This window comes from Apium graveolens, chromosome 10 (genome assembly GCF_009905375.1).
Source record: "Apium graveolens cultivar Ventura chromosome 10, ASM990537v1, whole genome shotgun sequence".
NCBI lineage: Eukaryota > Viridiplantae > Streptophyta > Magnoliopsida > Apiales > Apiaceae > Apium > Apium graveolens.
Window position 1 is genome coordinate 172,697,496 of NC_133656.1, and position 19,884 is coordinate 172,717,379.

The following is a 19,884-nucleotide window of genomic DNA, read 5'->3' on the forward strand; positions in this document are numbered from 1 at the left end:
AAGTCTCAGAATTGCAGACCTCCAATGCTTCACTTAATGCACAAGTCTATGCCTTGAATTCTCTAGTCAAGAGTCAACAATATGATATCCAGACATTGGTGGACTCCCACAAGCATCTTCAAATGTAGAATTTTTTTATTTTGGGAGCCATCATGGGGAAACTCAACATACCATTACCTTCTCTACCTGAACAAGTGAGGCCTGAAATTCCAACTCTCTTCCTCATGAATGTCACCAAGACTAAGGGGGTGATTGAGGCTAGAATTTAAAAAACTAAATCTAAGGTTAAAGAGACTGTTCTAATTGGTCAAATCTCAAGTGCTCAAATTGATGTTGGAAAGGAAAGACTTTAAAGGGCTGCAGAATAACCAAATCAAGATCAGGAATTCAATGACCTTCTTGCAGCACTAAGAGTGTTTCTTAAAACAACTATGTGACTTGAAAGAAAGCTTTGGCCAAGAACATCAACTTCATAAGGGTAGTGGTAGTGAAGATTGATAACTTTATGGAGAAAAGGATTGTCATGAACATCAATGATGGTGGTGTAGACAGGTGCATTCAGGTGACTCTCACAAATCTCCAAACTCTAAGAGCATCTGAACTTGATGTGATGATTGACAAAGTAAATCCAGTCATTCAATAAGATACTCAACTTCTCCAAGAGCTTAAGAAGGCAAAGATAGAAGCTTTTCCAGAAGCTTATCTATATCCAAACCAAGGAGTAGTTTACAGCTGCCCAATGACCAAACAAGCCATACATCTTCTTGTTCCCAAACATTGTGTCAGATCAAACATGAGGTTGATCATGACATTGCAGTCTGACTTGAAGCATAAAAAGAACAAGAAGTATGAAGATGTGGAGATGATAAACATTTTGGAGAAATATGTTGTAAACCCTGACACCATGCTGCCAAATATACAGTATAATCTAAGAAAAGACAAGGATGATGATGAGCAGAAGAAAAATGATCAAAATCCTTCTGGCTCAAATCCAAGTCAATTCACTAAGCCATCTGGCAGTAAGGGTGGAGAGAAGAAGAATGAGGATGATAAGAAAGATGAGGAGAAGAAGAGAAGAAGTGAGAGGAGGAGTAAAAAGAATCATGATGGCTAAGAATCACACCAAACCCTAAAAAACCAAACACAACCAGCTCAAACCTCAACTCAACCTTCAACATCAAATATCTTAAACATGCAACCACTTCTAACTTCTAAGCCAAATTTTTTATATAAACAAACATCCAACTCTTTCCTAAAATTTCCAATCACCACAAGTCAGACAAGTCTCAAGAAAATCACAACCTTGCCTTTAGCCAAGCCTTCACTAAAAGTCAATCTCAAATCTGTTGGGAGAGGAATGGCCGCTTTTGAGATGCTTAGTCAAAGTTGTTCGGTGGGCGAGAGGGATTTTCTGTGTGCGAGTCGCTGTGGTCGCTTTCACTTGTTGGGTCGGGCCCGGTGATGCAGCGGTTTCCTCCACTTTTTTCATGAATGGGATTAGAGAAACAACCTTTTCTGAAATTATAAACAAGAAATAATGTCAAATATAAACACAATGCGAGCAGGAAGAAGATGCATGAAAAAGGATGCAAGTAATTTAAATGAAAAATGCGTGCAGAAATGAAAAAATATATATAACAAAGCGAGCCCAATGCACTTGCCTTTTTTGGCTTTCTTTTTTGATTTCTTTCTTTTAAGGAGTAAGCCTTACTCCCTCTTTTAAAAATTCACACTCGACTAGATTCGAGGTGGTAATAAGTTTGCGGATGTTCGTGTCCCAACCGGGAGCTCAGGAAGGTTGTCCGCGTTTGACTTTTCCTGCCCGTGGAGAACAGTGCGAGGCTGGGTGCCTGATGATCAACAAAATGATAGGTTATTAAAATAATCTATTATAAAAGAAGAAATGCGACCAGATGAGATTTGTCTTACATGGGCTGTAATAAAAATGGGTTTGAACTCGAGGAACCTTATGGATGTAGAATCATGGGCTATTTAACTTCTCTGAGTTGCTTGGCCCACTGTGATATAATTTTTTTATTATAGCACGGCTAGACAGACATGTAAAATTACCCGAAGTCATTTGTTGAGTGCTTCAAGTTGAGGAAGTAGCCTAGCTGCCTCACAGTTAGAGGAGGGAATTGGCATTTGTGATACATGATGTACAAGGCAATGACAACCCTGTATCCATTGGGATTAATTTAAAGTGGTGCGAGCTGGTAATACTCACACACGTTCTTGATGAATGGATGAAGAGGGAAGGAAATTCCTCGCCTAAGCAGGAAGGTGGAAATTATCATGCGGGGGCTCGACCACCATTTTCAGGATGATTGAATATATAACATCTCATATGGGGGCGTGGAAGAATAACATGACCTTCGAGCTGAAATTGATCCACAATATCAGCTAGGTATTTCGGGTAAGCGAGGACGCGAGGTCGCAGTAAGCTAAGACCTTCACCTTATCTTGTGCTAAGCTCAATCTCTCCTCTCCATCTAAACTTATTTATGTTCTGAAAATGATTTCATCCTCAAGCTCGGGTTGGGAAGTAGGAAGATATGGCTCAGGGAAGGCCTCGAGGACATAGTTGTAGTTACAGACATTGATTTGGCTTTTGAGATATGCCACATCCTCACTTCTAGGGGTCATATGACCAATGTGAGCCATCCGCCTCACCCTCGAGCCCAAAAATGGGATAGTTTTCGGGGACTGATTTTTTTTCCTTTGTTAAGATCATAATAGGCAATTCTAAGGTCGGTGTTAGTAGATTCAGAATCAAGATGGACATGGTCGATAGAAGTAGCCGCAACTAGTTTAAGACAAGCCTCTCTCTCCTGGGCCATCCCCCTAAGAATCTCATCAGCTCGCTCTTTATCCATGCGAGTAGGCTCGCTCCTGAGGATATCCTCCACTCCAAGCGAGCTAAGAATATTTGAAAGATCTACGGGTCTCTTCCTCTAGTCATAAATGTTGGTTTCCCTAGTATAATCCTCAGGGTTGGGGTCGAGGTTCATATTAAGCGAGCTAGAGCCACTAACTCACATCGAGCTATCCACCCTGGCTATGTTCATGGCCCCTTGCGGGGTAATGGCAAAGCTGGGTTGGCTAAGGCGACCAGAAATAGAAGTTAGCTCGTGCTGAAAATCTTCGGAGCCTCGTTGCTCAGAGGATATTGATTGAGAGGGGAATGAGTAGCAGAGGAGCGATCCGGGCTCGATGAAAAGCGGGACGAGCCATAAGAGCGAGCTAAATACGCACTCGACATCTATAGGGGATGGTGAAAGTTATTGTGTGCCCATAATCATATAAATTACAAAAGTAAAATTAAAGAAATTAGTGTCCTCGCATCGCACACGAATAAACGGGGTCGCACCTATCAGTTTACGCGAGCCAGTGGGCTCGCATTACGATTGTTGAGTGTGTGTGCCAAAATGGGCTCGCATTGAACAGTTAGTGTGTGCTCGCATGATGCATCAAACTGATAAATAAACAACAATAAAAGTGTATGCTTTTGGATCAAAAGGGTACCTGTAGATAATCCCAAAGAAGATCCTGAATATCGCCGGAGAATAACGCTGCCTGTGAACGGTCCTTATGGTGATGATTGTTTTTGTCGTGGTAGATCCTTGAGCAAAAATGGCAAGAGTTTGTTAATGTTCTTGGAAAAAGTAAGAAATGGTAAGTGGAGTTCTCAATTTTATAGAGGATAGGAGAGAGAAAGATGTTTTGACACGTGTCATCATCCTGATGGATGACATAGATCCCCATGACGGCTGTCTTACAACTGTAAACCTTTCAAGGGACGTGACCGTTGGAAGGATGCGAGGCACCCTCCTCGGCTCGCATTGTGTTAAGCACTTGTTCAAATTTTCTTCTTCACAAAGTTGGTAAAAAGCGACCCTGTGGGCTCGCTTTGCTGAAAAATTTCTAGCCTCAAATGCGACCAAAATTTTTTAGGATAGTTCTTATACCCATTTTTTGGCATGGCCCTAAACAGGTCCTCATGAGCATATTAGACAGTTGAGCCTAAATCTATGAAAAGCGCGAGCTTGGGTGGTGGGCTCGCACTTTCGCTCATATGTTAAGAAATGTGGGTTTTTAAGTCACAAGAAGACTCAACGAGCTGGGCTCGCGAGCTCACTATGCATTAACATAACACATGGGCCCAAATAAGGAAGACTGATTATAGAGTGCGTGATGGGCTCGTGGGCTCGCATCACCTTATTCTCAGGATTAGTGGACTGCAAGCCCATCACATGACATCATGCCCGCATCGCATATGAATTGGGTTACAAAATAAGCCCCTCCACATACGAGCTGGGTTCGCGAGCTCGCATCAAGTGGGATTATGAAAGAGAGAGCTGACAGATTGATAAAAAAAGAGTTTGTGCGAGCCGAGGTGACCAGGCCGGCTCGCATTAGGTGATTTATCTAAATATAAAAAATGACTCATAGATGACTGAGTTATTCGTAAATTTTGGGTCCGACACGGGATATTCATACAATCACATGAAGAAATTCGGAGATGCTGTGAGATTGTAGGAAACATGTAGTGTCGGTCGAGATTTACGTGACTAGTTGGCTAAAGGCCTGACAAATATATGGGCTCGGGCTACATGGTAAAAAAAACCTAACTCTAGCCTAATAACTTGTTTACCAAAAATTACGTGAGACTTGATCTCTATAAATAGAAGACGTAGACATTTGTATGAGACATGGGTTGACACTTGACGAAAAATAAAGAAAATTGTATTCTTTCTTCGGGAGTCATCGAAAAACTTAGCCACCACCATCTACAACCTTCCTCCACCCTAAAAATATCACCCTTGATTTTTATTCCGACCATTAACCTCTGAAAAACTGTTAAACGAAATTCTCTCTTTTAACACATAAAATGTTCATGTCGATTTATAAATAGCTAAAATCTTTAAAAATAAAATTAGTGGATTTCAGGAAATTAACTGAAACTTTTCTAATATTTACACTCACCTTTTTTTTATTATCTATACCCAATCATAACGGGGTGACACTAAGTGAATATTATAAATTCGTTTTAAAACCATCTATACAAATTCATTTACCAAGTTTGTGGGTATATTGGCCGATTTATAAAGGTAATAATCGAGATTAAGTTCATTTTTTGTATTAAACTTATTTGTAATATTTGTAACATGATTAATTAAATTTAATTTGCTAATATATATATATATATATATAAATTATAAAATGATATATCATTGAGATTTCCTCAATACGTTGGTGATTTTCTAAATTTCCCAAATATTATTCAAACTCTAATACGTGTATGGCCACAAATTTATCGCCACCGAATTGAACATTTAATTTACAAGATATAGGCGATAAAGTTGACTTGTAAAGTTTTGTGACGAACACACAAACGCACCCTATTAATATAAAATTTGAAAGAGAATTACTAGGTTGCTTGGTTATTGCTTGTATATTTAGCATGACTTCTTTTAATACTTATTTTATGTTTATTTATTTAAGATTATCTTTTATATTCAATCCCAAATTCCCAAAAGATACGCAACACACACATATCTTGAAAGGAGTTTCAATAAAAATAATTATGGCACGCTAATTGTCAACGACAGACGCTTGATAATGAACTAATTAAGCAAACATTTGTTTTAGTTACACTTACTACACTTATCTTTTACCAAAATTTATAAAATAGATACATGCAGTAGTACTAGAAAGTTGATTTTTGATAAGGATGAAATTTGAAGATGAAGGGGTTGACTTAGTTGTTTAAAAAAAAGATAATTATTTTCTTGATTATACGTTCGAATTTCGGAGAATTTATGATGAGTCAGAATTTATCACTTAAATACTGTTTATCTTGATTCACGTGATTTGCAGGAAATTACGAGAATCCGTAGAGTTTACTCCGTACACACCCGAAGGATAGCGGCTGCAGGTTAACTACGATAAAAAAAATAAAAATTTGAAGATGGTTTGTGCAGTGAAATGCTCTAATTTAAATATATAATTTCTTATAGGTATGAAAACTTGGAGAATATGCATAAAATATTATATGATTGACTAAAACGATATCATTGACCAAAATCTCTCACGGGATCATTAGCTAATGTGTTTAGGTTGAGAGTGATTAATTAGGGGTGCATACATTTGATCTTGTGTTGTGTTGATGAGCCGCCGCATGTGGCTGCGTTCTAAGTCAAGGTCACTGTGTGGTAAAGAAAATTTCAAACTAAGACCAACTTAGCAGGCCTTGATCCACCACTCAAAAAACGTGACACTTCCTGTTTAGCCTAACCAGCCATCTCCACCTGAGACTCAATTAATCTCCGTACTGGATTAATACATATACACTTTTAATGTATTAATGATCATCTGCCTGTATAACAACTGCCCAGGGCACCAGAATTTTTTTCCGGTACAACCTTGTTCTTAATTTTTTTTTGAGAGACTTTTTTTAAATCTTAACACATACAGTTTTTTTAGCTAATTTTACTGTTTTTGATTTGGAGTTGTTACGCCCAGATTCCTTCGGGAGCTTGAACAGGCTTTGGCTGCCTTGAAGCTGGCTTCGGCTGCCTTGAAGCTGGCTTCGGCTTGTACCTGAAAGTGAACAGAATGCGAGGGTTTGTACCCCCGATTCACCTCCGGTGTGAGAATCATAATCTGGTTGTGAGGGTAGGGTAATAATACAAGAAAAACAGAGTGTTTACGAGAATGTGTCTATTTTGTCTTACTTCACAAGGGTTTTTATACCCAATTCTGGCTTGAATGTCCAGCCGTTACAAATCATTAAGGAGGGAGTGAAAAAGGGGCGTTATGTCCCTTGTATTTTTCCCACGGTCTGTAAGAAGAGTGGGACTTGACCTGGGAATTTCGTGGGCCTTCGTCTCGCGGGCCTGAAGGTCCTTCGGCCCAGTAGCTTAATCGCATATTGGGCCTTCGTTCGATGGGCCCTGTTGGGCCTATAACCAACATGTCCCTGTCTTTCGGCTGGGCCTTCGGGTCGGCCGACGGACACCGGTCTCGGCCCATATTGGGGTGGAGAACCCTAGGGCGACCGCTTCAGTTCCGCCTCGATCTTCGGTCGTACACGTGGCAAGCTTGTGGGGACTTGCAGTGCATTAATGCGACAGCTGTTGGCACGTCGTTCCATGGCTCAATCTCAGCCGTTGAATCTCAACCGTTTTAATTTGGGACGTCTATTTCAAAAATCCCCAAACGTCGCTTTTCTGAATTCATTTTAGGCGCCTATATAAGCCCATTTGTGCATTTCCTTTTCTTTTTATCACTTTCAGTTTCTCCACACACGGTAACGAATTGCGGTGAATTTTTCAATCACGGGCAACAACAACTCCGTCTTCCCAGATTATCCCATTTCAATCCAAGAACATCTTCAAATAAGTAAGTCCCTTTTCTTGCTTTTCAGTTGCCTTTTATATTTGCATGCAAGTTTCTGTGTTTTATGATGTTTGCATGTGGGCTCAATGGTTTTGCTCTGAGTCTATGGGGTTTTTCTGGGTTTTATGCGTGCGTTATTGTGTTTTTTTGGGGGTTTTGGGCATTTCTGGGTAGGTAATAGAAGTTTTTCTGGGTTTTACCAATTTGAGGGGGGCCCCCGGGTTTAAAGATGGCATACGAGGCATTTTCTGGCCAAGAACGTTCTTCGGGGCTTCTTGGTTCTCAAACGTCTTTCGGGAGCCGACCCAGGGCGTAAACATGTGGCCCGGAGTTCGAGATACTTGCGAAGGGTTCTCTGTGGGCAAGAACATCCTTCGGGCTGGCTTGCCCCAGGAACAACCTTCGGAAACCACCTCCGAGTTTTTTGTTCATTCTGTCCTGGGACGTGTACTCAGTTTTTTATTTTTTATCTTATGTCTGCTAATCCGAGTACATGGACTAATGTCTCTCTGTTTCCGAGTACAGGGACATGGACCGAGCGAACCGCCCCCCAGATTCTTGGGACCCCTTGTTGAACAGCTTGGCGGGAACGTCTTATATTCGCCCCGAGCGAACGGGACGGGCCTTTTCTGGTTCGTCCGCGGACTATCCGGTGGCCAACAATCGATCAGAGATGTCGAAGGGGCGCGTGGTCCAGATGTACGATGATTATTCCGTCCCTCGAGGGTTCTGTTGGCTGTATGCGCCAAGGGAGGACGAAAGGATCTACGATACTCCCGGGGTGCCGGAGGGATACGGAGGCTGTGCCGTGGGAGTTTCAGAAGCAGCCTTTAAGTGTGGCCTAAGGGTGCCTCCGCTGAAGTTAATAAAGCATCTTTTCTTCCAGATAGGCATCGCCCTCGGACAGATGGACCCAAATGGGTTCATCCATATTAACTGTTTTCAGAACAGATGCCTCCACGCCCGGATCGCACCTAACACTCGTCTATTCTGGTATCATTATGACTTTCGGAAGAACCCGAAGAGTCCCAGTTTTTACACCATCGCTCGTCGAGCAGGGCGACCTGATTGGATGGAGACCAACTCGAACAACAATGCCACTCACACTCATTGGTGTTATGTGAGTGGTCCGCGGTTGGCTGCCATGTCGATTTGGTGCGATGTGAATCCCTCGCTGCTTCTTATGCCGAGCCTGACCTTGGAGGAGAAGGAGAATTACACGGCGTTGGTGGACGTCAGTGTGAAGAAGTTGGGTCCCGGAGAGTTTCGGGAAAAGGACTGGCTCTTCAGCTTGTGGGGTAGGGGTAACAAAACTTCTTCCTTCATTTTTTCTTTCATTAGTTTTGTTCACCTGTATAATTGTTTGTCCTTGTTATGCATTCGGTTATATATACTTGGACTGACTTGCTTCCTTTTTACATTTCAGTGTCTTCAAGAGAGGCTTTGATTGAGAGGAAAAAGGCCAGGGCGGCTGAGAGGAGGGCTGCCGAGGAGGCGGCGAAGAAGGCCGCCGAAGGGAGGGCTACGCCAGATCCTTCGAAGGAGACGGCTCAGACCGAGATGGCTTCGCCGCCCCGCCAATCTCGTGCGGCTTCTGAGGCCGAGGAAGGGGACGGTCTGGAGTATATGGGAGAGGGGAACCCTTCTAACCGTACCCGTAACCAGGAGGGGATCGTGCGTTCCTATCTCCCAGGGTGGGGCGTGCTAACGTCCGACCATATTGTGTACCCGGCCCGACAATCCACAAAGGAGGTGGCTTCGGACTTGTGTCATGGCCTCCAGCTTTCGGTCGATCTTCCGACCTTTGCTTCGGCCTCTGCTACCGAGGCCTGTACGGAGCTTCTGTCCTTCTTGTCCCTGGTATGTTTTTAATTTTTCTCCCTTTTTTTCTTTCGCCCGTCTTTTTTCCTTCGGCACCCTTTAGTAATGTTTTTGTCTTGTCTTTTTTGCAGGCTGCTCCTTGGGCCGCAGCCGTGGAGGATAAAGTTCGAGATATGGAGACTCGGATGGCCGAGGTGAAGGAGCTGGAGAGGAGGGCCACGGTAGCCGAGGAGGAACTTGTAAGGGTGAAAGCCCATAACGAGGTCCTGGACGGCGAGGCCACTGTGCTGAAGGAGGACAAGTCCCGACTGGAGAAGGTGAACCGGAGGATCTCCCACCGGAACGTCCAGCTGAAGAGGTCCCGAAAGGAGCTTCGGAAGAAGCAGAAGCAGCTGGACCAGACGGAGGAGCGCTGCTTCCAGTTCGGCGCTGACTATGTCTTGGAGAAGGCCCATGGCCTGAACTGGGATTATAAGCAGTTGCTGGATGACAACCTGGAGGATCCTATCGGCCGGTCAGCAATCGAAGTCCCTCTTATCTCCTCCGGCGAAGATGAAGAGCTCTCGGATGAAGACCCACAAGCATAAGCCTTCAGCACTGAGGTGCTTGATATGACGGAAGATGATCTTGTTGCGAAGTTTGCCGTTGGTGTTTCCATGGTCATACCCAACTCTTGCAGCGGCATTCTTCGTTCATCTTCTTGACTTGTATTTTTATTTTTTATAATCGGTACTCCTTCCTTTTGTAATTGGTACTCCTGCCTTCGAGCTTCTGTAATTTAACTAGCCTTCGACTTTTATATTTTAATGTATCTTCCATCTTTTGTCAGCACTGTCTCATATTTATTGCTTTTAATAGTTGTATCTTTGGCTTCGTTCGCCTTAACCATTAAAACAAATCGCCTCTTCGGCATTATTGATGCCTTAACAATTTTAATAAAATGAATTGTATCTTCGGCTTCATTTGCCTTAACAATTTTAATGAATCGTCTCTTCTGCATTATTGATGCCTTAACGATTTTAATAAAATGAATTGTATCTTCGGCTTCATTTGCCTTAACAATTTTAATGAATCGTCTCTTCGGCATTATTGATGCCTTAACGATTTTAATAAAATGAATTGTATCTTTGGCTTTATTCGCCTTAATAATTTTAACAATTTTAATATAATTAATCATATCTTCGGCTTATTCATTCGCCTTAACGATCTTAATAAAGTGAATTGCTGTCTTACTACCCCCTATGGCCCCAAGGGTTAAAGGCCGAAGGTGACTTCGGGCTGTTAATTCTTTTACTTCATTTAGGCGAGGGAACAGGGATGCTGGTCTTTCAGCTATTGCCCCTAGAGCAGCATGTCATGGTTCATTCGGCCTGGAGGTCTTCTTCGGGATTGCCCCTAGACCAGGTTTTGGGTCCTTTTTAGAACACAGGATTGAGGCCGAAGGACCATGGGACCATGTTCTTTTAGATTGCCCCAGGTCAGGGGTTCCCTCGGACTTTTTAATATCAAATGAATAAGGGAAGACGAATGATAGGGCGTTATTCTAGGATTGCCCCTTAAGGCCCTTAATTCGTGTTTACCATGTGTAAATTGAATCATAATAGTGTAGTGAAGGATGTTCGAGTTTTGGGTGATTGCCCTTTATGTTACATGTTTAACAAATTAGACAAGGGCGGCTGTAGGGTTTATCTTCTTCGGGATCGCCCTCAGATAATACTCGGGCGACCGCGGCATGTGTAAATAAAGAAATGTGACAGGAAATGCATCTTTATTTATAGTCGAATTGTTTAAATTCTTCACACATAATTCAAATACAAACTTTTAAGAAATTTCTTACTGATAAAATTTTCGAAGGCGACTGGCGTGCCAAGTGTTTTTGATTGCTTCGCCCGACAACGTTTCGAGCTTATATGTTCCAGGGTGAATGACCTCGATCACCTTATAGGGCCCTTCCCAGTGAGGCTGGAGCTTTCCTTGTTTGGCCGGCATAGATGCGGCCAACTCCCTTAGGACTAGGTCTCCGACTCCGAAGGACCTTTTTTTCACATTGGAGTCATAGTGTTGTGCCGCTTGTAGTAAATACCTCATGCTCCTTTGGTGGGCAGCTTCCCTTTCCTCCTCTAGTAAGTCTACGTTCGCCCTCAACCCAAAGCTATTAGTTTCCATATTGTAGGTCTCGGTTCGGTATGATTCCAAGCCCACTTCGACAGGAACTAGGGCCTCGGTTCCGTAGGCCATTCTGAAAGGAGTTTCTCCCGTTGACATCCTAGGGGTCGTTCGGTAAGCCCATAAGATCCAAGGGAGTTCTTCCGTCCATCTTCCTTTGGCCTCGCCCAGCCTCTTTTTTATTCCTCGGAATATCACTTTGTTTGCCGCCTCGATTGCCCCATTTCCTTGTGGGTGGGCGACTGAGCTAAATTTCTGTTCAATTGCGAAATGGTGCAGAAACTTGCGGAATTTGTTCCCAATAAACTGAATTCCATTAAATGAAATGCACATTTTCGGGATGCCAAATCGGAGAATGACCTGTTCCAGGAAGAACTTTTTCGCGGCTTCTTCGGTTATGGATGATAGAGGACGGGCTTCGACCCACTTGGTCATATAGTCGATGGCGATTATGCAGTACTTCGCTTGCTTCGTGCTAGTTGGTAGTATGCCGACTATGTCCACGGCCCATACAGTGAATGGAATAGGGCTTAGTACAGAGGTCATTTCTTCTGGGGGCTGTTTCGGGACAGTGGCGAACAGCTGGCACTGTACACACCTTTTTGTATAGTCGCTGGCGTCGGCTCTCAGAGTGGGCCAGAAGAATCCCTGTCGGAGAATTTTAAAGGCGAGCGACCGACCAGCCAGGTGCTCGCCACAAATTCCTTCGTGCACTGCCTCTAGAGCCTATTGTTGTTCTTCGTTGTTCAAACATCGCAGAAGGGGTTGACTGACTGACCGGCGATACATCCGCCCATTAATTATTGTGTAGTTCGATGCTCTGTATTTAATTTTCAACGCTTCCTTTCGGTCTGATGGTAGAATGCCTTTCTCCCGAAAGTTCCTAAGGGGGGTCATCCAGTCACTCCCCTGGTGGATTTCAAGACATTCTTTCTTCTCGATCGAAGGCGTCTTGGCTTCAGTGAGGTAAATAGAACCAGTTAAGTTCTGTGTCTCGACCGAAGCTAGCCTGGAAAGGGCGTCTGCATTAGAATTATTCTCTCTGCCAATTTGACTTAGTTCAAAGGTTTCAAATGATAAAGAAGCATCTCGTACCTTGGCAGCATAGGCTTTCGTTCGGGGATCCCTTTGCTCATATTCCCCCGTGAAGTGTTTCACGACCAACATGGAATCACTGAAGGCCCTTAGGTGTTTCGCCTCAAGGCTTCGGGCCAGCTTCATCTCTGCGAGGAGGGCCTCATATTCGGCCTCATTATTTATCAAAGGAAAGTCGAATCTTATGGCTTAGCATATCTCGAATCTTTCGGGGCTGGAGAAGATTAAGCCGGCCCCACACTTTTTTCCGGCTACCGACCCATCTACAAAAAGTTCCCACTTCCCTGGGATCCGGATTAGTTGTTCGTCAGGTAAAAAATCCTTCGGGCCCGAGAATGTGCATTCAACCATGAAGTTGGCTAAAGCCTGAGCCTTAATTGTCGTTCCGGGAACGTACTCGAGATCAAATTCCCCGAGTTCGATGAACCATGCTACGACTCTTCCAGAGGCTTCGGGCCTAGTCATAATCTTCTTCAGAGGTTGGCTGGTGACAACTTGGACCGTTCGGCCTTGAAAATAATGTCACAATTTTCGGGAGGCCATAACCAACCCATATGCGAATTTTTCGGCGTTGGGGTACCTTGTATGTGCATCCTTGAGGACATGGGACACGTAGAACACGGGATGCTGATTGCCTTCGTAGTTTTTCACAAGGACGGCCCCCAGAGTTCTGTCGGACACGGCTAGATAAAGCTGAAGGGTTTCCTTCGGATCGGGCCTCATCAAGAGTGGTGCCTTTGTTAGATATTCTTTTACTTCTTCGAATGCCTTTTGACATTCAGGCCCCCATTCAAAATTCTTTGACCCTTTGAGTACGGCGAAGAAGGGGAGTGCCTTCTCGGCTGACCGGGAAATGAAACGCCGAAGGGCAGCGAGCCGGCCTGTCAATTTCTGGATGTCTCTGATGCATTTGGGAGGTTCCATATTAATAACTGCCTCGATCTTCTCTGGGTTCACCTCTATTCCCCGGGCGCTGACCATGTACCCGAGAAACTTGCCACTAGAGACTCCGAAGATACATTTGTTCGGATTGATCCTCATGTTGTTCCTTCGGAGTGTTTCGAAGCATTCTTTTAAGTCTTCGGCATGATCTTGGAATAGTGATTTTACTATCATATCATCCACATATGCTTCCATGTTATTTCTGATCTCCTCTTTAAAGACTTTGTTCACCATTCGCTGGAATGTGGCTCCAGCGTTCTTTAGTCCGAAGGGCATTTTAATATAAACATAAGTCCCCTTCGGAGTTATGAACGCTGTCTTGGGCACATCCCTATCATTCATAGCAATTTGATGATAACCAGAAAAAGCGTCCACAAAACTAAGTACCTCATATCCTGTCGTGGCGTCTATCAGTTGGTCGATGTTAGACAAGGGGTAGTGATCATTCGGACATGCTTTATTGAGGTCCGTGTAATCCACGCACATCCTCCATTTCCCATTTGACTTCTTGACGACCACCACATTGGCTAGCCAGTCGGGATACTCAATTTCCTCGATAAATTTGGCTTCTAACAATTTTTCCACTTCGGCCTCTATGACCTTCCGTCGTTCGACTGTAAATGTCCTCTTCTTCTTCTTTACCGACTTGGCCTCGGGCTACACATTCAAGCAGTGCGTTGCCATCTTGGGATCCAATCCGGGCATGTCTTCCGCCCCCCAGGCGAACACATCATGGTATTGCTGAATGACAGCTATTACCTTTGTCTTCAGATCCGCCCCCATGTTTTTTCCAATCCGAACCATATTTCCCGAATGGCCCGCGTATAATTCCACTTCTTCGATCTCCGCGTCGGGTTCGACGATCGGGCTGGAGAGATCGGCCCCAAATTTCTCCAACTCGATGTTCAATATTTCCCGGCTTCCGCTAGGTTCGGACTCTGCCCGCTTTCTCTTCCCGGTTCCATCCGGTCCTTCGTATTCCTGATCCTTCTCAAGGTCTTCGAGCATTATGATTCGGGCGGTTTTCTGATCGCCCCTCATTTCTCCTACCCCTTTTTCAGTGGGGAACTTAAGTTTAAGGTGGGGTATAGACGCCACTGCTTCAAAGGTCGATAAGAAGGGCCTGCCGAATATTGCATTGTACGGGCTTTCGATCCGAACTACATAGAACTTTACCAACTTTTCGACGGTATATGGCAACTTGCCTAGGAGGACTGGTAGAGTAATCGTTCCTTCGAACTGAATGGGATGCCCTCCGATGGCATAAATGGGAGCCTCATTGCAGGGCTCTAGTTGCTCTCTGGCCAAGTTCATCTTGCAGTAGGTTTTGTGGAACAGTATGTTGGCCGAGCTGCTTGTATCCACCATTACTTTCCATATTTTATTCTGCCCGATGATAGGATTGATGATTAGAGGATCCTCGTGCGGGCGAATGACATCCTCGTAGTCTTCGGTGCTGAAGGTCATGGGCATATGGGGCTTTGCTTGTCCGAACTGGTACAGGTTGTACACCTGCCGGGCATACTTCTTTTTTACTGTCTTAATATCCTTATCCAGGATGTTTCCCCCATATATAGTTTTTACTTCGCTCCTTATCCTGTCCCTTCGTTCTGGCTCATCGGCCTCTATCTCCTCCTCTTGGTTCTCCTTCGGCCCCAACCTATCTCTCAGATCTCAGACGAATTGATTAAGCTCGCCGTCTTTGATCATGCGCTCAATGAGCTTTTTGAGGTGATAGCACTCATTTGTGTTATGCCCCTTGTGCCTGTGATAGTCGCAGTACTTATCGGGGTTTTTCTTGGGGTTCGGGACCTTCATCTTGGCGGGGCGAACGAATCCTGGCTTGCCCTTTATCTCATGGAAAATCTTGGAGATCGGCGCATTCAAAGGAGTGAATACGGCCGAATCTCTATCTCGACGCCGTTCGGCCCCACGATCTGTTTCTTTCCTTCCTTCTTTCCTGCTATCCCTTCGGTCAGATCCTGATCTTGAGCCATCATATCTGTCGGCTCGCTTTGATCGGTCGTATCTTCTTGAATCTTTAAACCCCCCAATACTTTCCATCTTTCGGCGAATATTCTCGCCTCTTACATATATATCATTCAGTGATTTTGGGGGAAAATCGTAAAGAGATGAGCGAAGCTTTTTACCTTTATAGGGGTCCATCCCCGCCGTTAGGAAGCCCATTGCTTTGATTTTGTCCAAGTTAGTGACCATCCCCGCTTCTTTCTTGAACCGAGCGAGATAATCCCTCAGCTCTTCATTCGCCCTCTGTCGGCAGTGGACCAGGGCTTCAGTATCCTTCGCCTTTCGGCATAAGTGCGGGTAGTACTTCAAGAACTTCCTCTTCAATTGCTCGTAGGACCTGATGGACCGAGGTTTTAGGGGCTTGTACCACATCGACGCAGACCCTTTGAGATAAGTCTTGAACATTTTGCACAACATAATATCATTGTGGCCCATCCCAACCATCAGGAGTTCATATTTTTCACAGTGGTCCTCGGGGTCTCCTTTCCCATTGAACTCGCTCATCTTAGGGAATTGTCTCTCTTCGCCTGGGGGGGTTCGGTATAGCTCGATTTCTTGTGTCACAACAGGTTCTCGATCGGGCATTCTATCACCGAACAGGGCCTTCTCTAGGCGGTTGAGCCTGAGGCGGGATCCATCAGGCTCTTCATCTGAATCAGAAGAAAAGGGTTGTTTGGTCCTTTTCCTCCGGGGATGCGAATCAGAGTCAGACTTATCTTCTTCGTCATACACCCTACGTTCCCTTCTATCCTTATTCGCTCTGCCGCGCTCGTCGGCCCGCATCGCTTCCCTCAAAGTTCGTTCTTGCAATTCAATTTCCTCCCTTTGCAGTTGCAGGGCCTTCAGCCGGAGCGCATCAGCTTCTCTTTTCTTGGCTCGCGCTTCCGCTTCCTTGTCAACTTGATCAACTTTGGCCTTACCCTTCTCCGAGGCCTTTTCTGCCCGGATCTTTAGGAGTAAGGCCTCTTCTTCAGGAGTTAGTGTAATAACCCCGTCCTCGTCGACTAGGGAGGACGGTTGTCCTTTGTCGGTAAAACCAGGCGGCGGTGAATGTTCATGAATTGTTTCTGTCATGGTCTCGTTCTCAGCTTATAACTCTCGTAGTTCCCACAGATGGCGCCAAATGTTACGCCCAGATTCCTTCGGGAGCTTGAACAGGCTTCGGCTGCCTTGAAGGTGGCTTCGGCTTGTACCTGAAAGTGAAGAGAATGCGAGAGTTTGTACCCCCGATTCACCTCCGGTGTGAGAATCAGAATCTGGTTGTGAGGGTAGGGTAATAATACAAGAAAAGCATAGTGTTTACGAGAATGTGTCTGTTTTGTCTTACTTCACAAGGGTTTTTATACCCAATTCTGCCTTGAATGTCCTGCCGTTACAAATCATTAAGGAGGGAGTGAAAATGGGGCATTATGTCCCTTGTATTTTTCCAACGGTCTGTAAGAAGAGTGGGACTTGACCTGGGAATAATGTGGGTCTTCGTCTCGTGGGCCTGAAGGTCCTTCGGCCCAGTAGCTTAATCGCATATTGGGTCTTCGTTCGATGAGCCATGTTGGGCCTATAACCAACATGAGTTTTGCATTTGTTCTTCTACTCCCTTCGTCTCAATTTATCTATCATGTTTAACTTTTTGCAATCAAATTAATCACACCATCAAAAATCAAACAAAACAGATAAATTGGGACGGAGGGAGTACTTCTAAAAGCAAAACCATCACATGTCCCCCTTTTTACTGTTTTCCATTAAAAAGTTACGTGGAAGTACTCGTATCTCACTGCCCACTTTACTGAATGTCGAAAATTCTGCCCACTTTACTGAATGTCGAAAATTTGAAACTTGTCAAATACATAATGCGTGAGTGCCTGTAATCAAGGAAAAAAAAATATGGAGGTCTTGTTCTTCGGTGTTTCAACTGCTCAATTCTTCGTTTAACTGCTACTATTACATAACCTACCGAGTATAATAACTTTCTAAGTTAAATTATAGAAGTTAGTGTTATCCAGCAACCGAACTAATAAAGCTCAAGGGAAAAGATAGATTGATGAATGATGTGTGAAATTTGCTTTTTCTGGAGAGCGAAGGGACTAAAGGGGGATATAATAAAATAATGTGAAATTATTCATCTACTTAGTTTTACACGTCATAAACACGGAGCTTAACTGTTAAATGATGTGTAAAAACGTTAAATGCTTGCATTTGTGCACAAGTTAAATATATATAAGTCATCTCTCCAAATTCTTTTTGACGTTAACTCTTTGTTCCTTCCCTACATCTTTGTGCAACAAAGTTCTAACAGCATCTCTGTAAATTTATATAAAATATTGAATTTTAATAACTTGGAGCACCTCGAATAGATTCCTAAATTTTTCTCTAAAAATATTATAATTAATAAACTCTTAAATATTTAGAAGAGAAAAATGTACTATTTCTCCTACAATTCTCTTCAATACACTCTATTAACATTTTATTCTTTTAATTAAATAAAAATACTACATGACAAAATTCAAGTGCATGAACATATTATTTATTAATATAAAAATTGAGGAAATGTTAGGAGCTCCTCATTAGTGAGTAAGGATATAGAGATCCGGAATTTTTTAGAATGAGTTAGAACATTGTTGGAGACCATTTTAATGCCAAAATCCTCAAATTTTGACTTATGAGTTTATAAGAGGAGTTATTGGAGTTGTTCTTAAGACATCAATAACTATTCTCATCTTATTAACATTTTCTATATTCATTTCTTATATAATATATTTTTTTATTAAAAAGTATGATTGTTACAAAAAAAGTGTTTTTTTTTTCAAATATATATTATAAAATAAAATTTATAAGAGGAGAGAGGTTAACTAAGAGCAAGTCCAGGAAAACTTAGAGCAAGTCCATATAATGTCCCAACTCAAAATAGGGCATTTGACAAAAAAAGATAAATTTTCTTGAAAACTCTCTTTCTCTCTACTATATATTGTATTTTAATAATGAAATGGATCATAAGTAAAAAAATATTGAATTCATAGTAAGGATAAGTCACCAGATGAATTTACTTAAACATATCCCAAGTTTACAACATAATATTTTATATTATATTTAAGATTTGAACTAGGACATTGTTGGACTTACTCTTAGTTATTTGGAGTCTTAAAATAAAATATAAGAAATATGAATTAAAAAAATCCGATAAAATCTTCTTCTAATTTCTTATCTATAGCTAACTTTTGTCATCTTCAAATTTTATTTTATAATATATATTTGAAAAAAATACTTTCTCTTTCTTCATTTTATGTAATAATGATATTTTTTAATGATAAAATATTATATAAGGAATGAATATAAGTAATGTTTTAAGAGGTGAGAATAGCTATTGATGTTTTAGAGTTACTAGGATCCAATTTTTTATATTAAATTTATGGAATTAACTAAAAAGTTGTTGGAGATGCTCTAAAAACACGGAATTGGAAGAACATTTTAGTGGATCTTAGTGATTTAAGTAATCATTGGAATACTGTTTGAACAGTTTTTTTCCCATATTCCTTATAGTGTACTTTAAGATTTCAAATAACTAAACTCTTAGAATTGCTCTAAGCTTTACACATTTACAATACTCAAAGAAATATATATTAAGGATAACAATTTTACCCAACCCGTTCTAATCAGTTTGGATATACCTGAACTCGATTTTTTGGATATGGATCCGGATCCGGATCTCATTTATAGACCCAAAATAGTTTGTATCTGGATTTGGATCTTAGATATACCGAATCGATACCCAACCCGAAACCCGAAATCCGTTCTAAACCCAATTCGAACCCGAAACCCGAATAAAATTTGATAACATATTCAAATTCTACATAATTTTATACCAATTATACATGATTTATATACATCAAATAATTAAATTTAATATTTATTACTGATATGTTGGATAATTGTTGACAATTAAATTTATTAAATTTGACGTTAATATTGAATTACATAAATATATACGTAGATTACTATTTTTTAATTAAACAAATGAACACACATAATTGAATCGAATCTTTAACCTAAATTTGAAAAAGTAAGACTAAGACCCCGGCTATTTTACCAACCATTTATTAACAATATATAAAATATCACTTTTGTATTATTACCATTCAAATAAAATGCGTTATATAACATATTTGTTTAATAATATAAATTTATTTATTTTTAATTAATTATTTTTAAATTATATGAATTAAACTCGAAATCGACACGAAACCCGAAAGATCGGACCTGGATTTTTATTTTCAATATCCGGACCCGGACCCGAACTCGAACCGAACCGAACCGAAACATAACGGATCGGATTTGGAGTTTACAAAACACTATTCAATCCCACCTGTTGTCATCCGTGATATATACAGTATTCTAAAAATCGTTCTATGCGGGCCGCCTAGGCGGTGGTAAAATACC

General features: G+C 42.1%; 2 protein-coding genes across 2 annotated transcripts; one reads left to right on the forward strand and one right to left on the reverse strand.

Moving 5' to 3' along the window:
• The first annotated feature begins 7,479 nt into the window (after positions 1–7,479).
• On the forward strand, positions 7,480–9,809 carry LOC141691316 (uncharacterized). The gene is made up of 3 exons (XM_074496048.1): positions 7,480–8,699; positions 8,828–9,261; positions 9,354–9,809. Exons 1-3 carry the CDS (start codon positions 7,931–7,933, stop codon positions 9,807–9,809), a joined length of 1,659 nt encoding a protein of 552 aa, XP_074352149.1. The 5' UTR covers positions 7,480–7,930.
• Positions 9,810–12,114: 2,305 nt separating this feature from the next.
• On the reverse strand, positions 12,115–12,609 carry LOC141691317 (uncharacterized). The gene has a single exon (XM_074496049.1). The coding sequence runs from the start codon at positions 12,607–12,609 to the stop codon at positions 12,115–12,117; it is 495 nt and encodes a 164-aa protein (XP_074352150.1).
• Positions 12,610–19,884: the final 7,275 nt, after the last annotated feature.